This window comes from Copadichromis virginalis, linkage group LG7, assembly GCF_057382275.1.
Source record: "Copadichromis virginalis isolate Kocher_CV1m ecotype Utaka linkage group LG7, C_Virginalis_male_GT1.1, whole genome shotgun sequence".
Taxonomy (NCBI): domain Eukaryota; kingdom Metazoa; phylum Chordata; class Actinopteri; order Cichliformes; family Cichlidae; genus Copadichromis; species Copadichromis virginalis.
The window spans coordinates 41,797,351-41,813,756 of NC_140624.1; the positions used below are offsets into that span (position 1 = coordinate 41,797,351).

A 16,406-nucleotide genomic window follows, 5' to 3' on the forward strand; every position below is an offset into this window, starting at 1 on the left:
AATAATTTGTAATCATTATAACTTAAGTTTGCCTTATAGTCATTGGAAGATCTTGTTGTTTACTTGGATCTATGAGTATAGGTTTCTTTGTGTTGGGGAAATAGTAAAATGAAGTCAGATTGAGCAAAAAGTCAGTAAAAAGCAAAAGAATTTAAGCCTTACTTACAGTCATGGTAAAAAGTACATACACCCTCTTTCAATTATAAGGTTTAAATATTATGATTTAATCTGGTCGTTAGCAGATCTTTGAATCAAGGAAATAAAACCTGAGATGAACAACAAGAAGTACCATTTTACACCATGTCATCGTCTATTTAAAAGAAAAATTATCCAAAATGCAAAAGCAGGTTGTGGAAAAAACAAAGTACACCTTACTGCTTCCATAGCAACTAAGAGGGCAAATAGCAGCCAGGTGTTGCTAATCAAATGCACTTGATTAACTGATCAAGTGTAAAGTTTTGGCAGGTCGGGAGTAGTCAGAAATGTGTTAACACAGACATCAATGATAGCGGTGAAGTGACTGTTGCTGCTTTCTGTCTGGGAAGGCTTACCGTGCTATTTTGAAGCCCATCCTTGTACAGTGAGAAAGGTTACTCAAGTGGAGCCAGTCTTCTCGGGGGTGGATGTCCCAGCAAATTCACCCCAAAGCCAGACCGTGCAACGCTCAGAGAAGCTGCATAAACCCAAGAGCTACCTCTCGCGTCTACCGTGGACTCTTCTGTATACTAAATCCACGTATAGGCAAAATTGGGTCATGCGACAGGACAATGATCCCAAGCACAGCAGCAAATCTGTAACAGGATGCGACTCAAGACGTTGCACCGAGTCAGTGCAATGACTGAAGTTTTAAAGAGTGGGCCAAAAAATTCTCTATGGCTAAATCTATTACTTCAGGTTAATAGTGATAAAGGTGGTTTGTATAAGCTTTTGCATCATGGGGTATACACATTTATTTCACACAAAACGAATGACGTGGTGTATTATATAATATAATTGAGAGAGCGTTTACTTTATTTTTTTACCATCCATGACTGTCTAGCACAACAACAAGTAATCTTTTCATGTGTAACACACCTGTGACCTTTCCTATTTAACACAAGACAAAGGTTTAATGTATTGTGGCTCGGAGGTACTTAAGGGTTGGATCAATCGGGGAAGCTATGCAAGTAATGAGACTGTCTAGCTTTAAGAGGCAATATGGGATTATTTCAGAGCACATGCAGGCCATCTCTGACACTGCTGCTCACACGTTTTCTCCACCTCGGTAGCACAGATGGTAAATATAGCCTAGTGTGGGAAGTTTTGGCAAGAGACTGCTAGATGCCTGCTAGGAGCAGAGCATAGCAGAACATACCTACCGACTGTGGGCGACTGTCAGTTTAACAAGGAGCCCTGATATATCTTTTCTAAAGACTGTTCAAGAAATAAGAAGTTTAATATTTCTGCAGCAATTTATGGAAAACTAACAGTGTACTTGCACTCTCATTGATTCCTGTGATGTTAGATTAGTTTTATTGTTTAGGCCAGACAATCTTTTCTCTTTTTGACAGAATGTACTGTATTATCTTTATACTGACAATGGATCAAAAGACTGGGTGTGATTGGGGGGGGGTTTGCTTGTTGTGACTAAACCACAGAGAATTATTATCACAATACCTCTCAGCTAGAGTTTTTCAATTCATGCTGGAGAACAGAGCTTAAAGGAAATTGTAGTTCGATCCACAGGTGTCCAGAAATACAGCATCGACTGTGTTCATGTATGTTTTCTTCTTTTGGAAATTGTCAACTGTTTGCTCCCACTTTCGCCCTCATTTAAAGTGTGAGAGTGTGTCCAAGTTTTGTGTTAGTTCATCATGTTGACCTCTAGTGAATAAATAGCAATTCTTCAAAGACAGACACGAACTGCTTTTGCTGTACTGTGCTCCGTATGTGTGGTTGTTTTCAGGTGCTCACAGAGCAGGGCTGCATGTTCCAAGAGCGGCATGGCTGGGAGAGACCTGGCTGGTTCAACAAAGAAGGACCTGCTCCTGTGAGAAACACACTTACACTGCACATATTCTGAATGCTATACATAGTCGCAGGCACACTTTTATATAATTGCCCCGGTGATATTTTTCAGAAGCCATGCTGGATAGAGGCTGTTAGAACATACTGACTGCCAATAATGGATGATGCTACCACAGTGTCTGGCTCAGTTCTACATCTTGCCTTGTTTCGTGCGAAACCGTAATGATTAATTAGCTTCTAATTGTTTTTTGTGTCATATTGCACAGGTTAAAGACTATGATTATTACGGAGCTTACGATGTGAAGAGGAATGAAAAGTACAAATACGATGAACTGCTAGGTCAAGAGTACACCTTTGACTTCCCTCCACATCATGACGTGGTAAGAGACAGTACTAAGAGTAAATGGTATGTGTGGCTGAGCGTGGGTGATCGATAGTGCAGTATTACCGTGCGGTCAGATGAGTATAAACGCACTGAAGGCTTCTAAGGGGAAGTCGGTGAGTTTAATGGTGTTTAAATGGTATTGAGGGAGAACACACGCTAACTCAGCAGCTTGCAGGATTAAATTAGAGGAGAGAATGCTAACCTTGATTTTAAAATCTCTCTTCACTGCTGTAATGAATGTTGCTTTCAGGGATCTGACAATAACATGCATTCTTCTTAGAAACATCATACTTTGCAGTTGGGACAGTTTGTTTTTATCCTTTTGCTATCATGTTCTTTTTGTTTTATTTAGATTAAGAACGAGTGCCTCTCATGTAGACACAGTGTGGCTGTGTTTGACATGTCCTACTTTGGAAAGTTCTATCTCACTGGACCCGATGCCAAGAAGGCAGCTGATTGGCTGTTCACTGCTGATGTCAACAAGAAGCCAGGTCAGAGTAAAAAAAAAAAACAAGAAAGAAAGATTGACAGAATAAAAAGGGCAGCTACGTGCATAGAGTTATGAAAAAGATGCCAACAAGCGAGGAATAGCAGCCTTCTACACAGGACTAAATACCAGTATGTAATGTGTCTGGTATGCTGTTAACAGTGGCGACAAATGTCTCTACTGCTTCATTTTCTTGTATTCTTGTCACAATCAGCAAACTGACAACCGTGTCTGAATCCTACCATTGTGCAGATATGAAAATGGAAAGCTGCGTTCTTTACATTGCTACTTTTTTGGCCCCAGAGCCTTTCCAAAGGTGAGATCAAGTTCTGAAGAAGTGAGAAGACAGATAATCCTTTTAGTTTTAAGCCTCTCTGTTACTTTCCTGTATGGATTTAAAAAATGTATGACACCGGCATCTGCTGAGGTTCGGCGCACTCGCATCTTTATAACTTGAACCCCCAAGTGTTTTTCTCTTTCTGTTTGTAGTCTTCAGACCTGATTAAAACTAGTAATAACATACTTTCTAAGAGTGCATGAGGGTCTGTTAAAGACAGCCTGTATGACTAGGTCTGTCTCTACCTCCATCTGTACATGTGTGGTCAAGTGCCACTGCATTGAAATCATTCCAGATTTGGAAAAAAGAAATACATTTCTTGTTACTTATCACAGAAAGCAAAGTCAAAACAGCTAGAAGTCTGAGCTAAAGTAAAATGAAAACCAAGGGAAAGGTTAACCCCTCTTTTTGATGAAAGAAACAATCAATCAAAACAATACTTTTGCACAGTACTCTGCTACAAAAAAGCAGAGTTTTATGAGTTAAGAGGATCAGAGCCACGATTATTGTTCCTTCAGAACAACTAAGTTGTGAACTTAGTGTCAGTACACTTGAATGTATTAAATATTCATCCCTGTTCACACATAGAGCACGCTTCCATCAGTATGTTTCCACTCAACAGCATGCTTAAAATACGTCTGCAAAGTCTGCAGCACGTATTAATTGTTTGTGTGTGTGTTGCAGGTACCACTGTGTATACCTGCATGCTGAATAAAAGAGGAAGGTCAGAGGCCGACCTGACTGTGAGCAGACTGGAGCCTGGTGTGGCCAACCTGCCCCTGGCACCAGAATCCAGCGGTGAGAAATAGTGTGTAGACGTGTGTGTTTCACAGTTATTTGCTGCACTCTTTACCTATTACTGTTATTTCATTCATCTCCCTATCTCCGCATCATTATTTGTCAGCTTAGCTGTTGTATTTTGTTTATTGGATTTAATAATGTGCTATTCTGTTTTATCTTATTTCAGACTTATTGTTATTTTTTTCTCTGTTATTTGTGGTTCTTTCGCCCAATCAGTACTGTTTATCCACATTTATTAATTATTTTTACTCTTGTCTCACTCAAGAAAAGAGAATATCATGAAAGATGTCTCCTTTTGACGTTACACAGCAGTAGCTTGTTTCTTTATGTTGTCATTTTGACTCCACTACATCAAAAAAAGCCTGGAAAATAACATCTGTTCAGGTATCCCTTATTTCTATTACCACAGCTGCTGATTGAAAAACCCCAGGGAGCACATGAATCACAGGAGATAAATTAATTTAAGTAATTAATGTTGCGTAATGACATCTTAGGTGGGAAGCGGCAATTAAAATGCCATGAAAAAGTTGCTGCTGCTCTATTAATTATGCAAATTTCTTGACAAGTCCTGCTGAATATATCTACATAAAGTGGAAGGATTCAACAGAGTCAACTTTCAAAACATCTTAATGTAATAAACTCTGTTATCTCATCATCAGATCACCTAATGTAGCTGTCAGCTGAGATTCTTCACACTTGTGATTACAAACTGTATGCTATAGATAAAGTGGTTTCATGTGTCTTTCTCTTTCTTATACTTGACCTGATCGCCATCTGACTTTGCTCCAGGTGATGCATATTACCTGGCCATTGGAGGCGGTGTGGCAGAACACAACTGGAACCACATTAAAACAGTTCTTCAGGATCAAGGCTTTCGCTGCCAGTTGACGGACCACTCTGAGGACATGGGGATGATCAGCATCCAGGGGCCCAAAAGGTGAGGAAAGCAAGAGGGTTAGAAGTGAATGTTAACTCTGGAATGACTTATATCCAGATGAGAAATGAACAAGAGAGCAATTGAAGGTGTGTATCCAACTGTTAAGAGACTATAGGGTACTGAGACCTTTGATATCAACTCTGACCTGCAAAATCCTTGTAAACCTTGTGAAGTTCAGGACACCTGGGGTACCTTGCTCAGTATGCAGTCTACTACTGCATGATACCACCTCATCGTACATTTATTGGTTAGATTATTTTTTAGGGCTTCTCAAGTTCACTCTTCTGCACCTCAGAGCTGAAAATAATAAATCCCATGAAGGTTTGCATCAGCTTCCAAGTTGAACACTAGTGATGAGTTTCAAGGATTAAGTGTTAATTCTGCTGGCTTACATAAATAATTTTCAATAGACTCTGTCAATGATGCAGTTTGTCAGAGATTTTGAGAAAACGGGTGCAGTGATTTATTGAAACATGTGCAGACACAACGGAAATCCATTATATAAGGCAAAAACAGAGTTGCACTAATGGAAAGTTCTGCAGGCTTCTTGACGGACATTCAAAGCTCTTCTTTGGATGCTGGATGATTTTTGCTCGCTTCAAGATGATCACAAGCTGCTTCAATAATGTTGAGATTTCAGATTTCAGTTCATCACTCCATAAGACCTGTTGTGACATAGCAATTATTTCTTCAGCTTCAACCATCAACATCAGCTTGATTTCTTAATCTACGGATTCAAATTTGTGCACGGTGCAAGTAAAAATCTTACTGCAGATATGGAGGGAGATCAATGTTTTCTTTATCCTTCCCACAGTTTCCCTTTGCTCAACACTCAAATAGTGAAGCTACACCACCTTTACCTATTCCTTATCTTATTCTCTGCACTCCACATCTATCTTTTTCTTCCCCTCTCACCTCCTCTCCTCCCCAGCTCACCGCCCTCTGTCTTTGTTCTTCCCTCTCACCAGCAGCAGGGTTAGTCCACTCCGTTCCCTGTGTGGGTTTTGTCGATTTTTTTTTTTCTTGAGGCTTTGCTTCTTTCTCCTGTTCTCCTAAGTTTCTTTTCTCTGTCTCTGTGGATTGTATCCACTTCTTTCTCACACACACCCCCTGTGCTCAGTGTCATCTTCACTTTTTTTTCCTAGGTTTTTCTATCCCTCTTGCTTTTATTGCTTACGTCAAACTGGAAACCACTGCGTCACTGCTAGATAGTCCAGTATGTGCTCTGTGTGTATGTGCTCTCTATGTGTGTGGTGTGTGTGTGTGTGTGTGTGTGTGTGATTTTTATATGCTCATACACACAAGACAATATCTATGATGATTACGGAGTTCATTGACTTTTCTTTAGCATCCAAAGCACATTTATTTCATGAGTGTGCATATTTTCACCCGCGCGTGTGTGTGTGTGTGTGTGTGTGTGTGTGTGTGTGTGTGTGTGTGTGTGTGTGTGTGTGTAATTTAGAAAAGACTGGCATCTGTGTTGCCTCTCTGCGCACATTACTGTAATCATTTTTAGCTCCTCTGTATTGTTTTTGCCACGTTTGAGAAATTCAGCATTTTGGGGGTTTTGTTTTCTTACGAAGCAAATTGATCCCTTTAGAGCATGAGGAGAGGAGCGATTGCAGCATTTATGGAAATGTGTTTGCCCGTGTTTTCCCTCCCTGAGTCGTCTCATTCAAATTCACTCAATAAGGGAGTCTTTAAACTTGCAGCCTTTCTCTCATGCAGCTTTGGCAGTGTGTTCCAGTGGGCAAAAGTAGTGCTTAACCACTCGCTTTTGCAATTATGCACCTTGTGCGCTGTATAATGGATGAAATTATGTGACGTCCTTTAATCGAGCCTTGTTTGTGTGGATGCGGATTCTCAGACGCACAGCTGAGAGCCACAGTGATGCGGCAAGTAGGAGAAACAAATTGGTAGTTGCGAGTGCCCCTTTTGCCAAATACGCAAACACACATACAAAACAGAGCAATTCACTGATTATATAGCTAATTAGCCTTTGCTGTTGGGCTCTTAAGTTCAGTGAGAAAGGGATGGGAGGAACTGGAAAATGGCACAAAAAAAATTATTATTAGCCCCACACATGCATTGAGACCTCCACACATACATATGTTAGAAACCCTACATATTCCAGCTATATTTCTGCAGGGAATTTTAAGAGCATTCGTTTTTTGTTTTTTTTTTCCGCATTTATTTCTTTTGAATTAGAGGACACCCCTCCAGTTGCATTTCTAACCCTTCCCCTGATATCTTCATCCCTGGCTTCTTGCCACAATATTACAAAAAATATCTCTTTGACGAGGCCTCACACATTGTATTCTCTACCTGCCCACTCACAAACATACAAATGTACAAGCAGCACAGTGAGCTAAACTTAGCCCCCCCCCCCCCCCCTTTTTTTTTTTTTTGTTACTGTTGACTCATTTTTTTTATGTAATATTGATTTTGTGTGTGTGTGTGTGTATGATTGTGGGAGAAGAGCTGGTACATTTTTGGATTGTTCCAGCATTATTTGTGCTGGTAAAACGTATACCAAAATATAAAAATAAATACATAAAAAATGTCAACAATAATTGTGTTTCTGCACTCTGGTTGCACAAATACAGAAAATGTGTTGAATGACTGCCAGAGTTTCTTCTTCTTCTTATTGGTGGTTTTTTTTTTTTTTTTTTTTTTTCTTTTCCCTTTTTTGCAGCCGGGAGGTATTACAGGAGGTTTTAGACACAGACCTGAGCAACGAAGCTTTCCCCTTCTCCTCACACAAAGTTGTTATTGCAGCAGGACATCAGGTGACAGCACTCACACACCCGTTACATGCACACACACATGTACACGATGGATGCTCTACATTTCTCTGCTTCAAAATAACCCTGTCTGTCTTAGTTAAATGAAGAATGCAGTTAATTAAAAATGCCACTATGCAAATTGCATGCTGTTGAGTGAAACTGTATTTTCTTTTCTTTTTTTATTTAAAAGGTTCAGTCATCAAAGATTGTACACTGTGTGTAGGAGGAACAGATGGTGTGTCTCAAGGCGTCCTTGTGACTTCCTTGCATGTCGAGTCTGTCCAAAATTTATGTATTTTTTTTCACATTCTACCTTTTGTTAAGGTTCAAAATTGAGGAGGGAGAGTACAAACTCCGTCCCTGAGGTCTACTGACTCAAAACAAAGTTTATAAGGCCGTGGCTTAGAAGGACATGGGAAACTCTTTGTATTCATACCATGGTACAAATAAAAGACCAATCGCGATTTTTTAAAACATTTGGTTGGTATCTTAAGGGAGGGATGGAGGTGCAGTTGCTATAAAGGAAAGGGAAAAGAAGCAAAAATGATGCTCATGTACTCATTTTTAGCTGTCTTTTTATAAATTTTTCAAGAGGTGATGCAGTTAAGTGTGATCAGCCTCTGCCTTTGACCTCCACAGACTTCCTGCCCTCAAAAAAAAGAAAAAAGAAAAAGAGCATGTTGTACCAACACATGCAGCGACACATATGTCCACACACATACTCGCTCTCTTAGTTGGTCTTGCATGAATTATGCAGCGCTCTGGTGGTTGCAGTCAGCATCTTCTCACAGCTCTGCAGGAGTGTTTGTGTTGCTTGTGTGCAAGTGTGCCACTTGTGCTGTCTTCCAGCTGGTTTCTGGCCTTGTCTGGGTGACATTTTAATGGCTGCACTGCTGTGAGACCAGAACCCTCTGCTCCCCTCATAGCTCATTAGACTCTCTCGCTCTCTCTCTTTCTCTGTCTCTCGCTCTCTCCTAATAGCAAATGTGCAGCGGGATGGAGGGAGATACAAATTTATGTGTAGATGCAGTCTTGTACATATGTCAGCCTTTTAGCTATCTGTCTTTGATTTTTTCCAGGTAAATGTATAATTGCTGGTCACTCATGTGCTTCAGGGTGTATTTTGAATATATGCAGGCATACATGTACCTTCCCCAGAGCTTCATGCGTACATATGGGACTCAGGGTGATCCCTACATGGCCAGATGGCCTGGCTGTCACTACACCTACTGGGGAAACTGTTGTTTTCTCTCCACGTTTTTTTTATTTTATTTGCTCTCTCTCATATTTTTTAAAAAAATTTTTTTTTAGATGTGATCTTTCCATCTCCTTTTCTCTCACCTGAATTTGATGTGATTTCATTTTAAAGAGCAATATGGGATTTGTCACCTGTGTGTTCTCATATTGTTTCATTGTAACATTGTACACTCACTCGCCACCTTGTTAGTTACATCTGTTCAACTGGTCATTGCTGAAAATATCTAATCAGTCAGTCATGTGGTAGCAAATCGACACAATTAGGTATGCTGTTGACCTGCAAAACAAGCGCGTCCATGCTCACAGGTGTACACACGGGTGATCACACCCACAAACTACACCTCCTACCTCAAAGCACACTGTGTTCTGTTGATCTTATGTGCTGCACAATAATGTTTAATATTTAGTATTTACTGTCATATTCCCATATATCATTGTGATGTTGTTTATTCTATTACTCTTGTTCTCTTCTGCTTGTTTTCTTTTTTCTTTCTCAGCAGGTGATTGATATATGCTTTTTTTTTTCTTTTTTTCTTCTTTTTTTCTTTTTCTGCTCATTCTGTTGGTTTTTGGTTTTTGCCCTTCTCCCCCGTCCCTCTTCTCAGCTGTTTTTCTTTCCCTCTTTCTTTCTCCCCTTCTTTCCCCCAGTCAAGTCTGTCCCATGTTCAGTAAGTGAAAATAAAATAAACAATAAAAGGTGAATCAAATGGACCATTATGGCAAGGCTGGGATGGTCAATTTGGTAAAGTAAATCCGTTGGGCATCTTTCTTTGCCTTTAGACAACAATTCTGATGGCAAAAGAGCCAAACGGGACAGGCAAAAAAAAGCAAAAAAAAAAAGCATCGGAATGAGGAAGACAGATGATTTATGTGACTTTGAGAACTGAAGATCTACTGTACTGGGATTTTCCCCAGAGAACCATCTCTAGGGATTGATCTTAAAAAGAGAAAATAACCAGTATGTCTGAGCAAAAATGGCTTGTTGATGCTTTGCTCGAGGCCAGGAGAATGGTCATACTGCTCTGGGCAGATGGGAAGGCAACCACTTGTTACATTCGAGGTAGGCCGAAGATCATCTCAGAGTGCCGAACATTGAGGTAGATGGATCTGCAGCAGCAGAGGACCATTGTACAGGTGGCACTCGTGTCAGCAGAGAACAAGAAACTGAGCCTACAATTTGCGTTAGCGCTCCAAAATTAGACAATAGAAGTTTGGAAAATCATTATCTGGTCTCAGTCTGAATGTCTGCTGTGAAATTTAGATGGGGCCAGAATTTAGAGTAAACAAAATGAAAACATAGATCCATCCTGCCTTGTATCAACAGCTTGAGGCTGGTGGTGTTATAATAGGGGTGGGGGCATTTTTTTTGTTGACACATTTAGGCTTCTTAGCACCAACTGAGCTTTGTTTAAACACAACAGCCTACCTGAGTATTGTTGCTGACCATGGCAATATGGAGACATATTGCCACTGAACAATATGTTCCCATATTGAACAAGCTTCTGGTTGTTCAGTGGAACAACCAGAAGCTTTCCTACACAACCAGGCTCCACCATCAGCCCACAGCCAGGCTCCACCATCAGCTAGCAGGTCCAGCCAGCAGGCCACAACCAGGCTCTACCACAGGTCTATCTGTCAGTCAGCATGTTATCCTCAGTAGTCTTTTTTTCCTTTGTTTTTATTGACAGCTTTTTGTCTACATGATGTCTGTGGAGCAAGAAAAACCATACTTCTTACTCCTCTCAAAGGGAACAAGGTGGGATTTTACATCTTTTAAGCTTCTCAAACGTGATCATCAGCAGAGATCTCATTTTAACTGATTTATTCCATATCACTGGTTTATTTCCCAATTCTCTCACCCCCCAAAGAGATTGGGCACTAAGAGAAATCAGTCTGTAATCCTACAAAAAAAAATCTGTGAAAAGAAAATGTTTTATTGTTCTTCTGCTTCTTTTATCTGGAAATGTGCAACCTAATCCCGGTCCAGATTGCAAATGCTTAAGTACTCCTTGTGATTTTAAAACTCGAACAGGTCTTGGTATCACTCATTTACATGTCAGAAGTCTTCTTCCCAAACTTGATTTTGTGAAAGTTTGGATGAAAGAGTTAGATACCAATATTCTTATAGTATCAGAAACCTGGCTTACAAAATCGATTACTGACAAAGACATTGCAATAACAGGCTATAATCTTTTCCGTTGCGACCACCTCAGAAAGGGTGGCTGTCAAGAGATTTATTTTAAAAGACACTTCTTCAGCTGAGAGTCTAAGAGTGAAGACACACACACGCTGCAGATTTTACTTGCAAGGGCGGTCACAGAGCGCTCACACGAGAGTGGGGGGCCCTGTGATCAGCGCTCTGTTCTTGCACTTGTCTTTATTTATTTTATTTTAGTGTGTGTGTGTGTGTGTGTGTGTGTGTGGTCAGTCAGAACTGGGGAAGATTCAGATAGAAATATCAGAACACGTTTTATAAAGAACAATCAGTTCTGCATGAAGAAAGGTCATCATGCAGTATTCTATCACACGTAAACTTATATCATTAAAAGCTTATACTGACTACTAAATACAATTTTCCATTGACAGTGGCGGTGTTGCAATTTATGTAAAAAGCAAATTCCATGTTACTGTCTCTCCCTTTGCTGAAAGGAGGTGATCCTTCAGATGTTACTACAGGCCCATATCTAAATTGTGTGTTCTAGCAAAAGTTCTAGAAAAGTTCATTAGTGAACAACTGAAAGACTTTTTGGACAAAAATTCCTTTCTTTCCCAACATCAGTCAGGATTGAGAAAACAACACAGCACAATAACTGCTGCTATTAAAGTGGTTAATGACATCGTTAATTTAATGGACTGCAAAAAATACTGTGCTGCTCTTTTTCTTGACTTGTCAAAGGCTTTTGATACAATTGACCATGCTATTTTATTAAATAGACTAAACAATATTGGTCTATCTGTAAATGCTGTAAGTTGGTTTTCAAATTACTTGTCAGCAAGAAAACAGTGTGTTGGTTCATGTTATTCTCAAATGGCAAGGAGTTGTTAGCTACGTCTCCTAAGATTAAAACAATTCAAGGAACTGAAATTGAAATGGTCACACCTTACAAATATCTAGGGATCATTATAGATCAGAATTTGTCATTTAAAACTCACATCCAAAGGCTTGTGTCGAAGTTAAAACTAAAACTAGGTTACTTTTTTAGAAATCAATCCTGTTTCTCCCTCCAAGTGAGAAAACATTTGATTCATAGAACTTTTTTACCTTTATTGGATTATGGTGACCTGCTTTTTATGAATGCACCTGCCCACTACCTAAAGAGGTTGGATACTGTGTACCATTGTGCTTTACATTTTATTACTGGCTATGGAAATCGTGTACATCATTGTTCTTTGTATGCTGCTGCTAAATGTCTATCTTTGCATATTCGCAGACTCTCCCATTGGTTGATCTTTATCTATCTCTCGTTGGGCTGGTTCCATCTTATTTATGTGTTTATATGTGTAAAAACCACAACCAGTACAGCCTTTGTTCCCATAATACCATACAATTGATTATCCCAAAAATCTGAACAGAATTGGGGGGAAAGGCTTTTAAATACGCTGCCCCTGCTTCCTGGAATAATCTGCAGAAGGAACTGAAATTATCAGAATTGGTTACCTTAAAGGAACGAGAGAATAACTCTTTTACTCAATGTGATTGTTTTTAATGTACTCTTAATTTGATCTGTTATTGTATATTTTACACATGTTGGTATGGGATATTGTATTTGTTTTAAATGTTATATATTTATGTGGTATGTGTATTTTAACTTTTGTTGCCATGATGCCAGGTCTCTCTTGAAAATGAGATTTTTAATCTCAATGAGATTTTTTTACCTGGATAAATAAAGGACTAATAAAAAATAAATAAATCCCATTATGACCACTGTGCACCCATCTTCTGAAGGCTACTTCCAGCATGTATCGCATCATGTCACAAAACTTAAATCATCTCAAACCAGGGTGTTGAACATGACAATGACTAATGACTATACTCATGGTCAGATCTCAATCCAACAAAGCACCTTTGGGTTGAATCAGGAGATTCACATCATGGATTTGTAGCCAAAAAATCTACAGCAGCTGTGTGATGCTGTCATGTCACTACGGACCAAAATCTCTGAGGAATGTTTTCAGTGCTTTGTTGAATCTGATACAAATTAAGGCAGCAGAGTCAGTCTTGTTATGATTAAGTGGCATATTCTGGATTTTTAAAGCTGTTACTGATAATGCAACTTGATTTCAGATCTTTACATGTATTGCTTGTTTTGTTTTGTTTTTCCTCCCTGGTGGTTAACGTTGTAATGAAGACACATTGCCATACTTAATTATAATATATAACATGTACATGTACTGGGACTTCTTGTTACATTACTGACACATTATATATATTATTGTAGTGAAAAGGGAACTGAAGGAAGAACTTTTTATTTTCATCTCATACAACTTAAAAAAAAAAAAAGTTAAGATGGATTGTTTATCAAAGATAGACATTGCCTGGTAAATGTGACATCATCTCAGAAAACACTGCCGGGGTTAGCACAGATACCTGCTATATGTAAAATGATACATTTCATTTTTCAAATGCTGAGGTTGGCGTTAAAACAGCAGTGCTAATAATAATAATGCAGACTTTTAGCCTGCAGTTTTTCAGTGCTTCAAGCCCAAAGCTATCTACATGGTTTAATCTTATTTCACTCCCAGTTAAAAATGAAAATGGCTGTCACTGTTGTAGTAAACTGCATAAAATATTAGATTATTATAACCACTACATGGCCATTCTGCTGGCTGACATTTTTGCTTTATTAATTTCACACAGTTTTCTGTAAGGGTGTGAGGGCGCTTTAGCTTACATAATACCATAGAAGAAGAAACAGAAGGAGAAGATTTGTGTGCAGATTTTCACTTTGCAAAAATGAAATGACAGGATACACAGTCTGTACTCGCAGTCTTCATCAGTTGTCAGAAGGTAAACAGATTGCAGTTGCTTCTCCTGAGCCGTTCGCTGGAGTTTTTTCTCCTCTTCCCTTTTCTGCATTTTTTGCTGTGAAGATGATGAACGTTAACACGATCTTTATTGAAAAAGACAAACTATAAAGAATGACACACAGATTGCAAAATGCTTTCCATTTTCCTTTTGATTCATAGCAACGTCTTTCATGCCTTCAGTATGATTGTATTTTCCCTCCTGTCCTTTCTTGTGCACCTTGTATCTTTGTACATCTGTCCTGATTTTTCTCTTCTGTTTTCTGGCTTTCTGTGAAGCTGCTTTTGGTATTAAAATGAATTCCATGTAAATTTGGGCCTCAAGGATGAAGTGTGTTTGTGCATGAATGAGAACAAAAAGAGTATGGCAGCTCGGTCCTCTTTGTGCATCTCTCCATCTTCTAAGCCTCTTCTCTGACCCCTCTCTCATCACAGGTGCGAGCTATGCGCCTGTCATTTGTCGGAGAGCTCGGCTGGGAGCTGCATATTCCCAAAGATTCCTGCCTTCCAGTCTACCGTGCTGTCATGGCTGCTGGTGCAAAGCACGGCATCATCAACTCAGGCTACAGAGCCATCGACTCGCTCAGCATAGAGAAAGGTAACTTGTATTTAAAGGTCATAAATCTATAACTATAATATCCAATCTAGCTCAGGTAGGATTTAACTAGTAAACAAAACAACTGAGTCTACATTTCTTTTAATAATCATCCAGCATGGAACTCAGCCAAAGTTTACTTTTAATAATATTGTACCAAATATGCAGGAAACATGGCTTTTACTCTAATCTTTTGTGTTTCTTGTTTTTAAGGGTACAGGCATTGGCACGCCGACCTGCGCCCTGATGACACACCACTGGAGGCGGGGCTAGCCTTCACCTGCAAGCTGAAGAGTTCAGTCCCTTTCCAGGGTCGTGATATGTTAGAGAAACAGAAGAAGGAGGGACTGAAGAGGCGCATCGTCTGCTTCACCACTGATGAGTCAGTAGAGCTTCTGTCGTGACATGATATTTTAGTCATCAGAAAGAAATTAAGAAAATTAATTAAGGGGGGGGCATTTATAGATGTAATTTAACAGAGGTGTGGACTCGAGTCACATGACTTGGACTCGAGTCAGACTCGAGTCATTAATTTTATGACTTTAGACTTGACTTGAAAAAATGTTCTAAGACTTGTGACTTGACTTGGACTTTTACACCAATGACTTGGGACTTGAATTGGACTTGAACCGGTTTACTTGAAAAGACTTGATATTTTACCCAAAATATAAAATTTAACATGCATATAGAGATTGAAAATGTGACGTCATTCACGGGTAGAACCGCAAAGGATTCTGGGAACTCGTGGCAAGCGGTACTAGCGCACGCAGGCTTTCAATTAAAATCAGTCACACAGCGATAAAAAGAAACACAAAAATGTCAAGAAGCCGTTGTATTATTAACTGCAATAGCCGGTCGCATGACAGCCACGGGAAGCCGACGGGTAAAGAGATCGGTTGTTATCGGATTACGTCGTTGAAGAGAAATTGTTCGAGCCATGTTTCCGAAGTAACAAAGACGCGACGGATGGCCTGGATTGCAGCCATTCAAAGATCAAATATAACGTCCCAGAACCCTCCAGCTCACAGGTTAGTCTGCTCCAAGCATTTACACGAAGGTCAGTGTTTTTTAGTAGTTAATACGTCATTTTCATAACATAATTAGTGATATAGGTTACAAGTAAGTCTGGCGCTGAACAGAAATTGTCGCGCTATGCTCCTTTATTTGTGCATAAATAGTAAATTGTCCTGACACAATATTGCGTTTCGCTTCTGTTATTATGGTACATTAACAAAAACATATACTTTTATTCACAGGATAAAACAGGTTTTTTGTATCACTAATTGCCCAGTACGATTACAGCATACAATATTATTGTCACTGCTACATTTCTGTGATGCTACCAGAAATTATTTCCACTACTAATTAATTATCGTTGAGCTCAAAGGTCCTATTAATAAACGGTTAACGAATGTGTATTTATGACGACAATTTGTGAGACTGGTAAACTTATGATACGTACGATGGTCTTTCGTTCTACACGGTGCATTTCAAGGTCCTGTACCCATCCGTCGGTAAACTGTACCCGGACTTGTTGCAGTGACCTGAAGTTACTAAACTTCACGAGTGTATGCACTCACTCCAAGAACCGTATGATTATAAATATGCATATAAATATGCTACGATGAGATAGCTGACTTCATCTAACTAGCAAATGTTTTCCAGGCTACGTTGGTGATGCAGTTCTTTTTAATGTGTATGATATTTTTGTCATGCGATTTTAAAGCTGGTCCTACAACCGCATCCAAGAATAACATGCAGCTTATCTCAGAACTGTTGGTGAAAATTA

At 39.4% G+C, this 16,406-nt stretch overlaps 1 protein-coding gene across 2 annotated transcripts in view; it reads left to right on the forward strand.

The window, feature by feature from the left end:
• The window catches only part of sardh (sarcosine dehydrogenase), a 42,836-nt gene that overhangs the window by 23,824 nt on the left and 2,606 nt on the right, over positions 1-16,406 (forward strand). For both annotated transcript variants that reach the window (XM_085463420.1, XM_085463419.1), the window contains exons 13-20: positions 1,946-2,029; positions 2,274-2,387; positions 2,745-2,883; positions 3,901-4,014; positions 4,807-4,954; positions 7,650-7,743; positions 14,458-14,620; positions 14,831-14,999. In XM_085463420.1, coding sequence (XP_085319546.1) covers positions 1,946-2,029; positions 2,274-2,387; positions 2,745-2,883; positions 3,901-4,014; positions 4,807-4,954; positions 7,650-7,743; positions 14,458-14,620; positions 14,831-14,999 — 1,025 coding nt within the window. The remainder of the gene's footprint in view (positions 1-1,945; positions 2,030-2,273; positions 2,388-2,744; positions 2,884-3,900; positions 4,015-4,806; positions 4,955-7,649; positions 7,744-14,457; positions 14,621-14,830; positions 15,000-16,406) is intronic.